This window comes from Rhinoraja longicauda, chromosome 5 (genome assembly GCF_053455715.1).
Source record: "Rhinoraja longicauda isolate Sanriku21f chromosome 5, sRhiLon1.1, whole genome shotgun sequence".
NCBI lineage: Eukaryota > Metazoa > Chordata > Chondrichthyes > Rajiformes > Arhynchobatidae > Rhinoraja > Rhinoraja longicauda.
The window spans coordinates 50,741,318-50,756,203 of record NC_135957.1 but is presented as its reverse complement, the minus strand read 5'-3'; the positions used below and the strand labels follow the sequence as shown (position 1 = coordinate 50,756,203).

Here is a 14,886-nt window from a genome sequence, read left to right as displayed (position 1 = left end):
GAGGAAGGTTGGACTTTATTCCTTTAGTGCAGGAGGCTGAGGGGGGCACTCAGTGGTAAAGAAAATCTTGATGGTGAATACACAGTCTTTTACCCAGAGTAGGGGAATCAAGAACCAAAGGGCATGGGTTAAGTTGAGATGGGCAAGATTTAGGAGCAACCTGAAGGGAAACTTTTTAAACAGAGAGGGTGATGATTATATGGAACATGAGGCAATTACATTAACAGCATTTAGTTAGCTCTGATTTATTCTCCCACTCACTTGTCTAAAAAAAAATTACAGCATTTCATCCATGTAACTGGTGGAACTATGGGATTCCCGTGAACTGGCTGAAATCTAGTTTTTGGCTCTTGCCATGTTCTGAAGTCCTTCACAGCTTTGCGGTGCCAGCAAACTCCACATGGCTGCTGGGAAAATCTTGGGTAGATTTCACCTGGCACCAGGCTCAATGAAATGAATGGGAGGAAACAAATGTCACAAAATGCACTTCTTAAATTAGTTCTGTGTGTGTGAGAGAGAGTGGAATTAACATAAAAACATAGCCTAGTCTTTGATTGGCAACAATGCTATCCAGTTTAAGTCGCTGTTACTGTTACAGCAGCTGTTAAGATTGAAGATGGGCCTCTTTGACCGCAAAGGAATCATGGTTGATCCTGCACTATACTGAATTGTTCTGATAACCTTTGAGATGTCGTCCAACGTTAGACTTTATCCCCGGAGGCATGCTACAAAACACAATTGTACTCCTATGGCAGTTCACCAGCAAGCTTGGGCTGTTTGCCAATCAGTGAAAGGTTCCTTTCCCCCTCCCCAATATATTAACTACAAAGTTTGCAAATGCCTACACAGTTTGGAACACCTACAAAGTTAGACAGCGTCAGTGGAAGGAGATAAAATAGATGATGTTGGATAGAACAGTGGATGTTATTTTTCCAGAACTGGGAAAGAGAGAACAAATTAGTGGGGGGGGGGGGGGGGGGGGGGTTGGTGGATAGATAGGACAAAGGAACATCTCAGAAGGTGAGCTTTGAGTTATCCAAGTGTTTATAGATTATATCTTGCAAATAGATTAACGAGAAAAGTTGGAGAGACAAATGCGAGCAACCAAGGGACAGCTTAAAGCCATAAATGCCAGTCAGAGCTTTTGATGAAATCAGAAATGAAAAGAGTATGCTGGTATATCCCAATCATTATTTTGCTTCCTGCACAGATTGAAATACAAATTAAAATCTCAATTTCTGCTTTGGTTTGCAATTGACTTGCAGAATGCTACACGTTTTCAATAGATCTTAGACTCGCTGAAGGAGGAAATTTGCCCTGAAGCTTCTTTTAAATAATCAGCGGGCTGGATTGTTAGGTCAATGGCAAGAGTTATCCCTTTTCATTGTCCACAGGATTTGGTTTATTACTTTAATGGCAGGATTCAGCCAAGGGATTAGTTAAAGATGTTAGAAACAAGAAGTTGGATGCAGGATGGTCTGGAACAACCTTGAGCAACCTCATTAGTATAAAATCCATTTGTTGGAGTTTTGTTTCTACTCATGGGTGAAATCTGAGAAAGATTAAGCGTGCATCTTATAGAGACATATAAAATTATAAAAGGACTGGACAAGCGAGATGCAGGAAAAATGTTCCCAATGTTGGGGGAGTCCAGAACCAGGGGCCACAGTCTTAGAATAAAGGGGAGGCCATTTAAAACTGAGGTGAGAAGGAACTTTTTCACCCAGAGTTGTGAATTTGTGGAATTCTCTGCCATAGAAGGCAGTGGAGGCCAATTCACTGGATGAATTTTAAAGAGAGTTAGATAGAGCTCTAGGGGCTAGCGGAATCAAGGGATATGGGGAGAAGGCAGGCACGGGTTACTGATGTGGATTATCAGCCATGATCATAATGAATGGCGGTGCTGGCTCGAAGGACCAAATGGCCTCCTGCACCTATGTTCTACGTTTCTTTGTTTCATCCCCTTTAGGATCTTTTTGTCCATTGACATTGAATACAGATCATGTTTGTCATTGTTCAAGAACCTTTATTACAATATTTATTTTTCCAATAGGAAAGTGTAATTTCTCCTCTGCCAAACATTCCAAACTGTACGTTTGATGATGTTCGACTTCCTTTGACTATGAATCATAGTTCATACATCAGCAGAGAGAACAACGTCACATATGGGTTCCTTTACCCGCCCAGTAAGTATAGCACTGACTTCTATCCAGATGATGTTAGTTTATGTTATGTAGGAAGGAACTGTGGATGCTGGTTTAAACTGAAGGGAGACATTTTCTCTTCACTAGGATCAACTTTGATGATGAGATTCATTGCAACTGTAAACAACGTCAGAAATTATTTCATATCTCCAATAAGATCATTTTTAAACATCATTTCGTATTACTTTGAATATCGCCTTAAAGTGTAGATGGCTTGTTGTTGGCAGATATTAAAACATCAAATTTTCTCATTTTAGATAATCCTTCCCACCTGTCTGTCTCTTCTCTCCCCATCCCTCCGCCACTTATTGTCCCTCACCCCGTCTTGATTCCAACCACCTAGGACCCACATTTTACCCACCAGATTCCCCCCTCCCCATCTGATCCTTCTGCCTATGCCTTCATTGGTTATCCAGATCACCTAAGTTACCCATGTTCCTGCTTATCACGTTCCCGTCTCCACCATCGCCCTCCCCTCGTGGAGTTCCATCTGTCTTATTACCCTCCGCCCAGCTGCCTGTAATCCTTCACCCATCACCTTCTGACCTGTGTCTCAACACTCCTCCCTTCCCCCCCTCCCTTCTTTCCCTTCTACGTACTGGATATCTTCTTTCCCCAACACAGTCCTGATGCAGTGTATTAACCAAACAGATTGACAATTCCTTCCCCCCCACTCTTTAACATATGCTGCTTGACCTGCTGAGTTAATCCGGCAGATTTTTACTCCAGATTCTAGCATCGTATCTCTATCTTAAAACAAGATCAGAATTTAAGACATGAATGGTAGCATTTCAGCTGTAGATGAAAATATTCTGCAACACAAAAATTGACAATATATATAATAATAATAATAATGCATTACATTTATATAGCGCTTTTCAAACACTCAAAGACGCTTTACAGGGATTTCTAGAACATAGAGAAGTGAATAAATAGATAAATAAGTAAACGAACAGAGAAAGGAGATAGAAGGTGAGGTGATCTTCAGTGGTTGAAGGCAGTGTTGAAGAGGTGAGACTTCAGTGATGTTTTGAATGTGGTGAGTGAGGAGGAGTCTCTGACGGTTTGGGGTAGTGAGTTCCATAGGGTGGGAGCAGCGATGGAGAAAGCCCTGTCCCCCCAGGATCTGAGTTTGGTCCGGATGGGGGCGGACAGGAGATTGGCAGCAGCAGAGCGGAGGTGGGAGTGTGCCTGTGGAGGAGGTCAGTCAGCTAGGATGGGGCCAGGTTATGGAGGGCTTTGTTGGTCATGAGGAGGATTTTGTATTGGATCCAATTGTATTGGATATGACACATGCAATCCATGGTGACTTGGCCATTTGGATTCTGAACTGGTTTACTCAAAAGATAGGATTGCAGTGCAAGGGTGTTATTTCTGGCTGAAGATCTGTGATCAATGGATTTCCACAGGGATTTGTACTGGGACCACTGTTTATTACTTGGACGTAAATTAAATTAGATGTGATGGTTAGCAAGTTTGCAGAAGGAGTTGCGAACACAGAAGGATGCTGTCCAGGTTTACAGCTGGACATAGAATCTGAGCGAGTGCGACTCGTTGCACTTTGTGAGGTCAAATGCAAGGGGAAGTAAATGGTTAAGGGCAAGACCCTTAACAACAATGATGTATAGTGGGATCTTGGGGTCACAGGCTATAACCTTCCTGAAAGTGACAACATAAATAGATAGTGGTAAAGAAAGCATACGGTATGCTTGCCTTCATTCAGACAGGGTATTGGATATACGAGTCAGGAACTCATGAGGCAGCTTTATAAGACTTTGGTTAGGCTGAATTTGGAGTATTGTTAGTAGATCTAGTCAACACATAACAAGGAGGATGGATCATAAGGTCATGTGATAGGAGCAAATTAGGCCATTCGGCCCATCTAGTTTACTCTGCCATTCAATCATGGCTGATCTATCTCTTCCCTCCTAACTCCATTCCCCTGCCTTCTCCCCATAACCTCTAACACCTGTACTAATCAAGAATCTATCTATCTCTGCCTTAAAAGTATCCACTGTTTTGACCTCCACAGCCTTCTGTGGCAAAGAATTCTACAGATTCACCACCCTCTGACTAAAGAAATTCCTCTTCACCTCCTTCCTAAAATAACATCCTTTAATTTTGAGGCTGTGGCCTCTAGTCCTAGACTCTCCCACTAGTGGAAACATCCTCTCCACATCCACTCTATCCAATGGAGGCTTTGGAGAGGGTGCAACAGAGAATGCTGCCTGGATTAGAAGGCATTAGCTATAAGGGGCTGGGCAAATGTGGACTGTCAGAGGCAGAGGGGAGACCTGACAAAAATATATTAAAAATGTGCACAATTTTACATGTAGTTAATGTAGGACTTTTGGGTCAAAATGAAAACTTTACACCTTGATGCAATGTACAATAGTTAAGTCTTATTTTGCTTTACAAGTCAACCAGATAAGTGTGCTTATATGTAATATGCCTTCATTTTAAAAAATCCATCCCATTCTTTATCTAGACCTGCTGTCCGATAATTATCAGTTTGAAGGTCTATTTACCAGCAACCTAATACCCATGTACAAAGCCTTCCAAAGTAAGTATAGCAATTTCCTATTACAGTGTACCTATTGTAACAAAACTTTTGCATGCAATTATGATTGTTATTATATTCTTGCAGCTTAATTTTAAGTTGAATATGCTTTTAGCACGGGCTAAATCATTGCAAACTATTCTCCAGTCATGCTTAAATTAATTATAATATTAACATGATTAATAACATATAAGGGATTGGACACGTTAGAGGCAGGAAACATGTTCCCAATGTTGGGGGAGTCCAGAACCAGGGGGCACAGTTTAAGAATAAGGGGTAGGCCATTTAGAATGGAGATGAGGAAAAACTTTATCAGTCAGAGTTGTAAATCTGTGGAATTCTCTGGATCTGTGGAAATCTGTGGAAGGCAGTGGAGGCCAATTCTCTGGATGCTTTCAAGAGAGAGCTAGATAGCGCTCTTAAAGATAGCGGAGTCAGGAGGTATGGGGAGAAGGCAGGAACGGGGTACTGATTGTGAATGATCAGCCATGATCACATTGAATGGTGGTGCTGGCTCGAAGGGCCGAATGGCCTACTCCTGCACCTATTGTCTCTGGTCTATAATAGTGAGCATCGTAGACCAAAGAGATTATTGAACTGGACATTTTTAATTCCAGTTCTGATATTGTTCTTTAAACACCTTTCTGCTGCGTCAGGTACCTCATGCATTGAGAAAATCCAAGTGGGAGCACATGTCACAACATGATCTCGTCATTATTTGTGATTAATTGGAAAATTAAAGAATGAATCAGCGCAGATAAAACCATTTACCCTGTGTCAGTTCCAGCTTTTTTTGTAGAAAAACACAATTAACTGCAATGAGTTCTTTCACCCAAGACTTGTGCTCGGTAGATTTATTTTGAAGCTAGTTCCATCACCCTTTAAACTGTCTGTCATATGCCAAATCATAAGGGAGAAACGTACAGGTAGGGACACTGATAGAGTTGTTGAAATTAAGTAGGAGATATATTTGGAAGGTATAGGCGTCGACCAGATGGGCAGAATGTTCTCTGCAAGATACAAGAACAAGGAGGATCGCTTTCCTGCAAACGGCAAAATCCTTTATTGACCTTTTCACAGTGGGGAAGATTTGAAGCAATCAGGTCCAAATCTGATGGAGCGAGTCAGTCATTCGTGCTGGGGAAACATTCTATTTTATGGATCAGTTCTGTCCATCATCACAGTAGCAAAATGATGGGATCTTGACTTGGGATCAGCAGGAAGGTAGACCCTGGAGGTGTTAGCAAGACACATTACCCTTCACAACGTCTCCTGTGCCTAAATAAAAGATCAAGGATTTTTTTTTCTTTTCCACAACAATGTTTAAATCTTGATGAAACATGAACCATTGAGTTGGTCAAACTGTTAAATTACTTAACACACGGACCGTTTAAAACAGGCAGGCAGACCAACAGGAGGCAGCGGTACTGAAGCGGTACAGAGGTGGACATTCTCAAGCTGCTACCACACTGTTATCATTAATATCAAACTGTTTGTGTAATGCACCCGAGCAAAGAATGTACCACCCTTTTAGGCTAGAGAAATAATTGGCAGTGATTGTGAATGAAATTTTACATGTAGTAAAATTACAGTTGTCAGTCTCAATATCTGTAATATATAAATTTAAGTGTGATGTGATGCAAACAAGTTAGTTGAGTGATTCAGTGCAGAAACAGGCCCTTCGTCCTACCAAGTCCTCACCAACCAGTGTTCCCCGCACATTAACACTACCCTACACACACTTGGGACAATTTTACATTTACACCAAGCCAATTAATCTACAAATCTAAGTCTTTGGAGTGTGGGAGGAAGCCGAAGTTCTCAGGAAAAAAATGCATGCAGCTCACGGGGAGAATGTACAAACTCCACACACAAACACACATAATCAGGATCGAACCCAGGTTTCTGGCATTGTAAGCTCTACCGCTTCACCACTGTGCCGCCCAATAGAATCTGGAATAGTGCATAGTCTGGGGTGAGTACAACTAGGGGCGAGTCATTTTCGCAGGTGGACATCAGATTCAAAGCACGTTATTTTTGGTTGTGGAGGTTTGTATCAACAATAAATGGATTAGCAAAACGGTACAGTTTGAGGTACAGGCAAGGCACCCACCAGTGACAATTCAATATGTTTGGATCAAGCTAATAAAAATGTCGTCAAGTTGCTGGTCCTAATAATTGCAAAGTAAACACTTGGACAAAAGTTATTTGGGTCAGGAAGAATTTGAGTCAGGTTGAGTTGTGTTATTATGTTGCGTTATTTATATTGCAGAAAGAAAAAGTGAATTTATTGTTTTGTTATTTGACAGAGATATGGAATTACTTCCACAATGTTTTGCTAGTGAAGTATGCTCAACAAAGAAATGGCATCAATGTGATCAGCGGACCAGTGTACGATTTTGATTTCAATGGACGGTTCGATACTCCTGACATTATTGCAAAGTAAGTGGTTAATTTCACTGATAACTAAGTTTCATAAATCCCCACTGCCTTAAAATGACAGGCATATACTGACTGGGCTTGATTATAATTCAGATCAGAGCTTAAAGAATTTGTAGGACACAAAATGCTGGTCCATGCCGACCAAGATGCCCCATCTACCATTTGGCCCATATCCCTCTAAACCTTTTCTGTCCAAGTAAATGCTGTTATAGTATCTGTCTCATCTATCTCCTCTGGCAGCAGATTCCATATACCCTGAAAAAGTTGCCCTCAAGTTTGTATTAAATCTTGCCCTTTCACCTTAAACATATTTCCTCCTGTTTTTGATTCCCCCACCCTGGGTAAAAGACTCTGTATATTCACTCTTATCTATTTCTTCATGCTTGATTTTGTTTTAAATCCAAGGGTGGGGGAGACAAAGTAATTTTGGTGGCAAATTCTCTCTCTTTTCAACACACTGCTATCTGATTTTGGTCTCTCCAAAATCCTCTCTCCAAAATCTCACCTGCTAATTTATTTTTCCGCACTTGCATCACTCTCAAATCCAACTTTGCATCCTCTCCAGTCCCATTAACTTTCATGCACTAACAACTTCCGATGGTTCATATTGTAAAAGTTATTCATACTTTTCCTTTTATACATTGCATTCTGCTTTCTCTTATTACGAAACGAAAACTACCTGCAACCACTGGTCAGTATTCACACAAGTGCATTTCTTTAGCACTCCAGCATATTGCTGGTTTCTACAATCCTTTAGTCTTGCAGACATATATCACGCCAACCAACCTTCCTTCCATTGACTCCATCTACAACTCACGCTGCCTTGGCAAGGCCACTGGCATAATCAAGGACGAGTCAATGCTGATAAGTGTGAGGTGCTGCATTTTGGTAGGACAAATCAAAATAGGACGTACAGGGTAAATGGTAGGGAATTGAGGAATGCAGTGGAACAGAGGGATCCGGGAATAACTGTGCATTGTTCCCTGAAGGTGGAATCTCATGTGGATAGGGTGGTGAAGAAGGCGTTTGGTATGCTTGCCTTTATAAATCAGAGCATCGAATATAGAAGTTGGGATGTAATGTTAAAATTGTACAGGGCATTGGTGAGGCCGAATCTGGAGTATGGTGTGCAGTTCTGGTCGCCAAATTATAGGAAGGATGTCGACAAAATGGAGAGGGTACAGAGGAGATTTACTAGAATGTTGCCAGGGTTTCAGCACTTAAGCTACAGAGAGAGGTTGAACAGGTTGGGTCTTTATTCTTTGGAGCGTAGAAGGTTGAGGGGGGACTTGATAGAGGTTTTTAAAATTTTAAGAGGGACGGACAGAGTTGACGTGGGTAGGCTTTTCCCTTTGAGAGTGGGGAAGATTCCAACAAGGGGACATAGCTTCAGAATTGAGGGACAAAAGTTTAGGGGTAACATCAGGGGTAACTTCTTTACTCAGAGGGTGGTGGCTGTATGGAATAGGCTTCCAGTGGAAGTGGTGGAGGCAGGCTCGATTTTATTATTTAAGAGTAAATTGGATAGGTATATGGATAAGAGGGGATTAGAGGGTTATGGTCTGAGAGCAGGTAGATGAGACTAGGTCAGAGAGAGTGGTCGGCGTGGACTGGTAGGGCCGAACGGGCCTGTTTCCGTGCTGTAGTTGTTATATGGTTATATGGTCACTTCCTCTTCTCCCCGAGATACAGAGATACCGAGGTTTGAAAACGTATAGCTCCAGATTCAGGGACAATTTCTTCCCAGCTGTTATCAGGCAACTTAATGGTCCTCTCATTAGCTAAAGTGCAGTCCTGACCTCCTTTCTACCTCATTAGAGACCTTTGAACTATCTGTACTCGACTTTATCTTACATCAAATGTTGTACCCTTTATCTGTACACTGTGGACAGCTTGATTGTAATAATGTGTAGTCTTTTGTTTGACTGGATAACATTGGAAACGTTTTTCGCAGTACCTTGGTACACATGGAAATAAATTAAACTAATCGTTGTAAATCTCCAATACACGCACTCTGGGGTCCTAATTGCAATTCGACAAAAATTCCATTGTTGTGCTTCTGTAATTTATAGAGATATTATTTGGGTTGTGCAGTTGATCCAAAACCCTGACAGGTGTTGAAACATGGGTGTTCCTGATCCTGGTGGTTTTCAACTAAATGCCCTCTTTCATTTGGTAGGGTCCCAAATTTATATTCTACCTTCAGCATTCCAAAAGTCAGCTTATCGTTTGTATGAAGATGGCAAGAATTATGCCAACAATTATGAAAGGATTTATATCCATCAATAATATTAGTGAGTAAATTAGTGAGCTGCTTGATGGTAGCAGCAAGAAGAGTGGATGGCCTGAATGGCAAGGATCCTTGATATATGCTGCCAACTGGAAGCAGCACTTCATGTAGAGGTGCTGGATAGTGAAGAGACCTGTGCCCTATAATCAACTGGGCCAAGTTCAGCACTCTGCAGCCTCTTGCATTCCTGTGCATTGGATTGGCTGCACCAGGCCACGATGTAACCAGTCAGGATTCTTTTCACAGTGCATCTGTAAAGGTTTGTTGGTGTATTCGGTGACATGCCAAATCTCTTTAAACTTCTAAGAAAGTCGAAGCACTAGCATGCCTTCTTTGTGATTGCATCTATGTACTGGGCCTGGACAGGTCAACTGAGATGCTAAGCCCTAGTGTGCTGTTCTTGAAATGGCTCAAGTGGGAAACCAATTTGTGTTGAAAATTCTTCCGTTTTTCTTTTGGAAAATACGCTGATGGATAATGAAGTGCAAACCGACAAAAGCAGTATCATTAGACAACATTTCAGGCATCTTATAGATACAGTATATGGCAACATGAACTTTGCAAATTTGTACTGTGTCTGAAAAAATGGGATAATTGGTCATTTACTGAGTATATAATCAATAATGGTCAAATTAAAATATATTTTTTATTCTTTATATTGAAGGAATGCCAAGGACGGGTACAACCCACTACCAACTCATTTTTTCGTAGTCCTTACTAGCTGTAAGAACAAAATGCAAAGCCCTTTGCAGTGCAAGGACTCACTGGATGTATTGCCTTTCATTCTGCCTCATAGACCTGACAACAGTGAAAGTTGCGCAGTAAGTAAAACTTGAAGCAATAGGAGATGGGAATCACACATAGAAATTATTTGACTGACTTATAACAGTATATTTTTCAGTGTAAAACTTTAATGGATAAAGCAGGGAGATTGTGCTTGGAGTCAGATTGTAGGCAAGGTACTGAGAACGTTAAGTCTGTATTTACAAAGAAGGACAGAGAACAACGAGATCAGTGTGGAGAATATTAATACAAGAGCAGTTTGAGATTAAAAAGAAAGTGGTGTTGACATTATTGAAGAGCAAAAGTTTGCTAAATCCCAGGGTCTGATGGGATCTGTACCAGGTTATTATGAGAAGCAAGAGATGAGATTGCAGGTGCCTTGACGAAGATCTTTGCAACTTCTCTAGCCAGAGGCAAAGTCCTAAAGGATTGGAGAGTAGTCTGAAGAAGGGCCCCGACATGAAACACCACCTATCCAATTTCTCCAGGAATGCTGCCTGCCATGCTGAGTTACCACCTGGATTAGGTGGTATTAACTGATCAATTGTTGAGCAAACTTGGTGTAATGGCACCTTCCAGACTTATCCAATAAATTATTTTCTAATTGCCATTACTGCACAGGGAGTCAGAATGAACGTACGCAAACCCAACAGAACAGATCTTCCAGTCGTTATTCCAGTTTAAATAGTTGTTTATTGAAGTAGTTGTACAAACAAGGAGATGAACATACGAGGCTGTACTTATTTCGCATACAAGTCGTAGCTGGCTGTTCTGACCCTGGTTTGGTCCCAGGTCTCTAGGTCTTTTCCAGGTTTGTTCCCCCGTCTGCTCACAAGTCTGGTAAGAACTGTATACTCTCCCTCCCTGTATCTGACTCCTCCCAGTCCTTTATCCCCATATATACACCGCCCTGTTCAACGACCGCCCCCAAGTGTCCAAAATAATACGGCAAGATATATCTGCACAAAATATGCCAACAGTAGCTAGTTTAAACATAAATGGCTCCTACACTTGGATGGTTTTCTCTGGATTGCCTGAGGTTGAGGAGAGAAATATGTTAAATTATGAGGCATAGAGTGGATAGATTCAGAATCTTTTTCCCACAGTACAAATGTCAAGACCAGCAGGCATAGCTTTAAGATGGGAGGGACAACATTTAAAGATGTGCAAGGTAATTTTTTGTTTTACGTGGAGGGTGCCTAGAATGGGTTGCCAGGTGTGTCGTGGAGGCAAATACAATTGTGGCATTTGGGGCTTTTAGATAGGCACATGAATGTGCAGGAAATGAAGGGATATGGTTCACATTCAGGCAGATGAGATTGGTTTACCTTGGCATTATGTTTGGCAGAGACATTGTGGTCTGAAGGGCCTGTTCCTGTGCTGTTCACTTCTATGTTTTATGTTCTAATGTAGAATGTAACAAGCTAGTTTTATCTTTTCAGTTTGCTGTGATTTAATGTAAAGATGATAATGTAAGTGCCATGAGGTTTTATTTTCTGTTAAGAGATTCCTACTATATTTCAAGATAAATATGCGCATGTTGCGTTGATTAATGAATGGTGTTCTTTGGCAGGATGGCAAAGATGAATCCCAGTGGGTAGAGGAACGAATCTGGGCTCACAGAGCTCGAGTACGGGATGTGGAGTTGATCACTGGACTTGATTTTTATCAAGAAAGCAAGCAGTCAGTCACAGAGATCTTGCAGCTCAAAACATTTCTACCAAACATTGAAGATCAAATATGATTTTAAGTGCCGCTGGTAAAAGTATTTTTAACATTTTGTTTATGCATAAGTGAATTTAACATGCAGTGCATTTTAGGGAGGCTTTGGAAACAGGTTCTGGTAGAACCTAAGGTGTTAGAGTACTGAAAAGGCAATGGAAGCGAAGTGTGATACAATGAAACAAGTTTATTACATATTCAATTGATGTATTTTTACATTTTCAGATTTTTAAATGTTATTGACTGTCAAGTTCTTTTTAAGCATAATTTTACAAGGAGATAAATACCAGTGGAAATATTACATTGAGATTTACCATGCATGTCCAGAATAATGTGCTGACATCAAGATTCATTTTAATTAAACCTATACTTATGTTTGGAAGATTAATATGACCAGACAAAATTGAATGTACTTTAGTTAACCAGGTCTACAAAAGATACAATTTCAGCATTTGCACTATAAAAATAGTATTACTAACATTGTTACAGTTCAATTTGATATTAAAAATTGTAGCCTTCATGTTACATTTTCCCATATAGATTAGTATATAGTCATTTGTTCACCCCTTAATGTTGCACAATCAAGATTATTAATTTGTCCATGTTGCCCTCACCTTCTGGAGATTTTTTTAACAGGTGTGGTCTCTGTGCCAGAAATAGTATATGCAGTTGAGAGGCTTAAACGTTCACCAGATAGATGTGTGGGATGGTGGGTTTATTGTTTGAGGAGAAATTATGCAATCTTTGTGATTAGAAAGATAAGAGATAATCTCATTGAAACAAAACCTCTCATGAGGCCTAACCGAATAGATGGGATTAATGTTTACCCTGGCAGAGATGAATAGAACCAGGAGTTAGCCATTCAGGAGTAAAATGAGAATAAATTATTTTATCCAAAAGGCTCGGTCGCTGATTACATACAAGGCTGAGTTACTCCCAGTTACTCAATGCTGAGTTACTTCAGCATTTTGTGATACCTTCGATTTGTACCAGCATCTGCAGTTATTTTCCTACATACAAGGCAGAGGTCAATAGCATGTAAATCGTATGGACTGATGTAGGAAAGAGGTGCTGCAGTAAAAGATTAGCCGTGACCATACTGAATGGATCATTTACAATGGGCTAAATGGCCCTATCCTGCTATTTGTGGCATGAGAGATCTTCTGGATACATTTTTAAGATGTTCTCAAGGTAACTGTCTCCTACAATTATCACTGAATGGCCTCCTCCTGCACCTATTGTCTATAGACACAAAATGCTGGAATAACTCAGTGGGACAGGCAGCATCTCTGGAGAGAAGGAATGGGTGATGTTTCGGGTTGAGACCCTTCTTCAGACTCTATATGGCAATGCATACGTGATCCAGACGTCACACCTCAAATACTAATAAATTTTAACTGCCTTTATTTTGGAAAAAGTGAGTAAATAAGTTGTTGGAAACTAAAATGTATATACTATAATAATATAACTTTAATGGTCCTTTAATTTGAAGAATGTTATTGCATTGTATTAATCAAACTGGCAGCTAAGATGAATTGTTTTGAGCTAATCCAATGAAATCCTTAATGTTTTAGTACTGTAATGGAGATCTCTATTTTTTGAAACAGATTGGACAAATCTTTGGCAAACTCAGTAAATATTACCATATTTTGTAAGAACAGCTTCAGTTAATGTGGGGTTTCTGTTGCACTTCCAGCATAATGAAAATCATGATTTTTATTTTCTTCATCCATATATTTAAGTGTCAAAATTCAAGAATATTTTAATTGATTTACTCATTCCAAACAATACTGATATTGTATGGTTATATATTTGCATTAATGTGACATGATTAACCTTAATTTGAGTGCCTATTTTTTTTGTCATGTTTATTTTCTTATACGGTTGTACAATTATAATTCTGACAATAAATATTCCATCTGTATTATGTTCCAAGTGGTGGTGCCACTTTTACTGTCTGTTTATTCTGACATTATTTTAAATAACACAGTCTGCCTCATAATTTGTCATTGCTATGAAGGCAGTGGGATACAAATTTAATTTGAGTTAAATAGGGCAAATCTAGCCAACATTATAATGGTTGTAACAGGTCAAAACAAAAATGCAAGATTCTTCCTTGAATTAGCATAGTTAAGCATTGTAATGAAACAGAACAGTCGTTCTATATTCATTAAGGCATAAACATTTAATTGTGAATGCATTTAAACCCATTTTCAGATGTACAAAGTTTTCTTCCCAAAAGTAAGAATTTAAAAATGACTAAAGGTGGCTCAAATATATTTTTAGACACGAGGCACTGCAAAAACGAGACAGACCTTTAGATAGTTCCTCTGTCCCTCCCGTCCCATAGAAACACAGAAAATAGGTGCAGGAGTAGGCAAGTTCGGCCCTTCGAGCCTGCACCGCCATTCAATATGATCATGGCTGATCATCCAGCTCAGTAGCCTGTACCTGCCTTCTCTCCATACCCCCTGATCCCTTTAGCAAAAAGGGCCACATCTAACTCCCTCTTAAATATAGCCAATGAACTGGTCTCAACTACCTTCTGTGGCAGAGAATTCCACAGACTCACCACTCTCTGTGTGAAGAAATGTTTTCTCATCTCGGTCCTAAAAGACTTCCCCCTTATCCTTAAGCTGTGACCCCTGGTTCTGGACTCCCCCAACATCGGGAACAATCTTCCCACATCTAGACTCTCCAACCCCTTAAGAATTTTATATGTTTCTATAAAATCCCCCCTCAGTCTTCTAAATTCCAGCGAGTACAAGCCCAGTCTATCCAGTCTTTCCTCATATGAAAGTCCCGCCATCCCAGGGATCAATCTGGTGAACCTTCTCTGTACTCCCTCTAAGGCAAGAACGTCTTTCCTCAGGTTAGGAGACCAA

The 14,886-nt window shown here is 40.3% G+C and overlaps 1 protein-coding gene across 2 annotated transcripts in view; it reads left to right on the top strand.

Moving 5' to 3' along the window:
* LOC144593638 (venom phosphodiesterase 2-like) overlaps positions 1–13,873 on the top strand; it is a 101,087-nt gene extending 87,214 nt beyond the window's left edge. For both annotated transcript variants that reach the window (XM_078399513.1, XM_078399511.1), the window contains 5 exons: positions 2,054–2,186; positions 4,693–4,767; positions 7,074–7,206; positions 10,161–10,317; positions 11,853–13,873. In XM_078399513.1, the coding sequence (XP_078255639.1) occupies positions 2,054–2,186; positions 4,693–4,767; positions 7,074–7,206; positions 10,161–10,317; positions 11,853–12,023 (669 nt within the window). In that variant the 3' untranslated portion in view covers positions 12,024–13,873. The remainder of the gene's footprint in view (positions 1–2,053; positions 2,187–4,692; positions 4,768–7,073; positions 7,207–10,160; positions 10,318–11,852) is intronic.
* Positions 13,874–14,886: the final 1,013 nt, after the last annotated feature.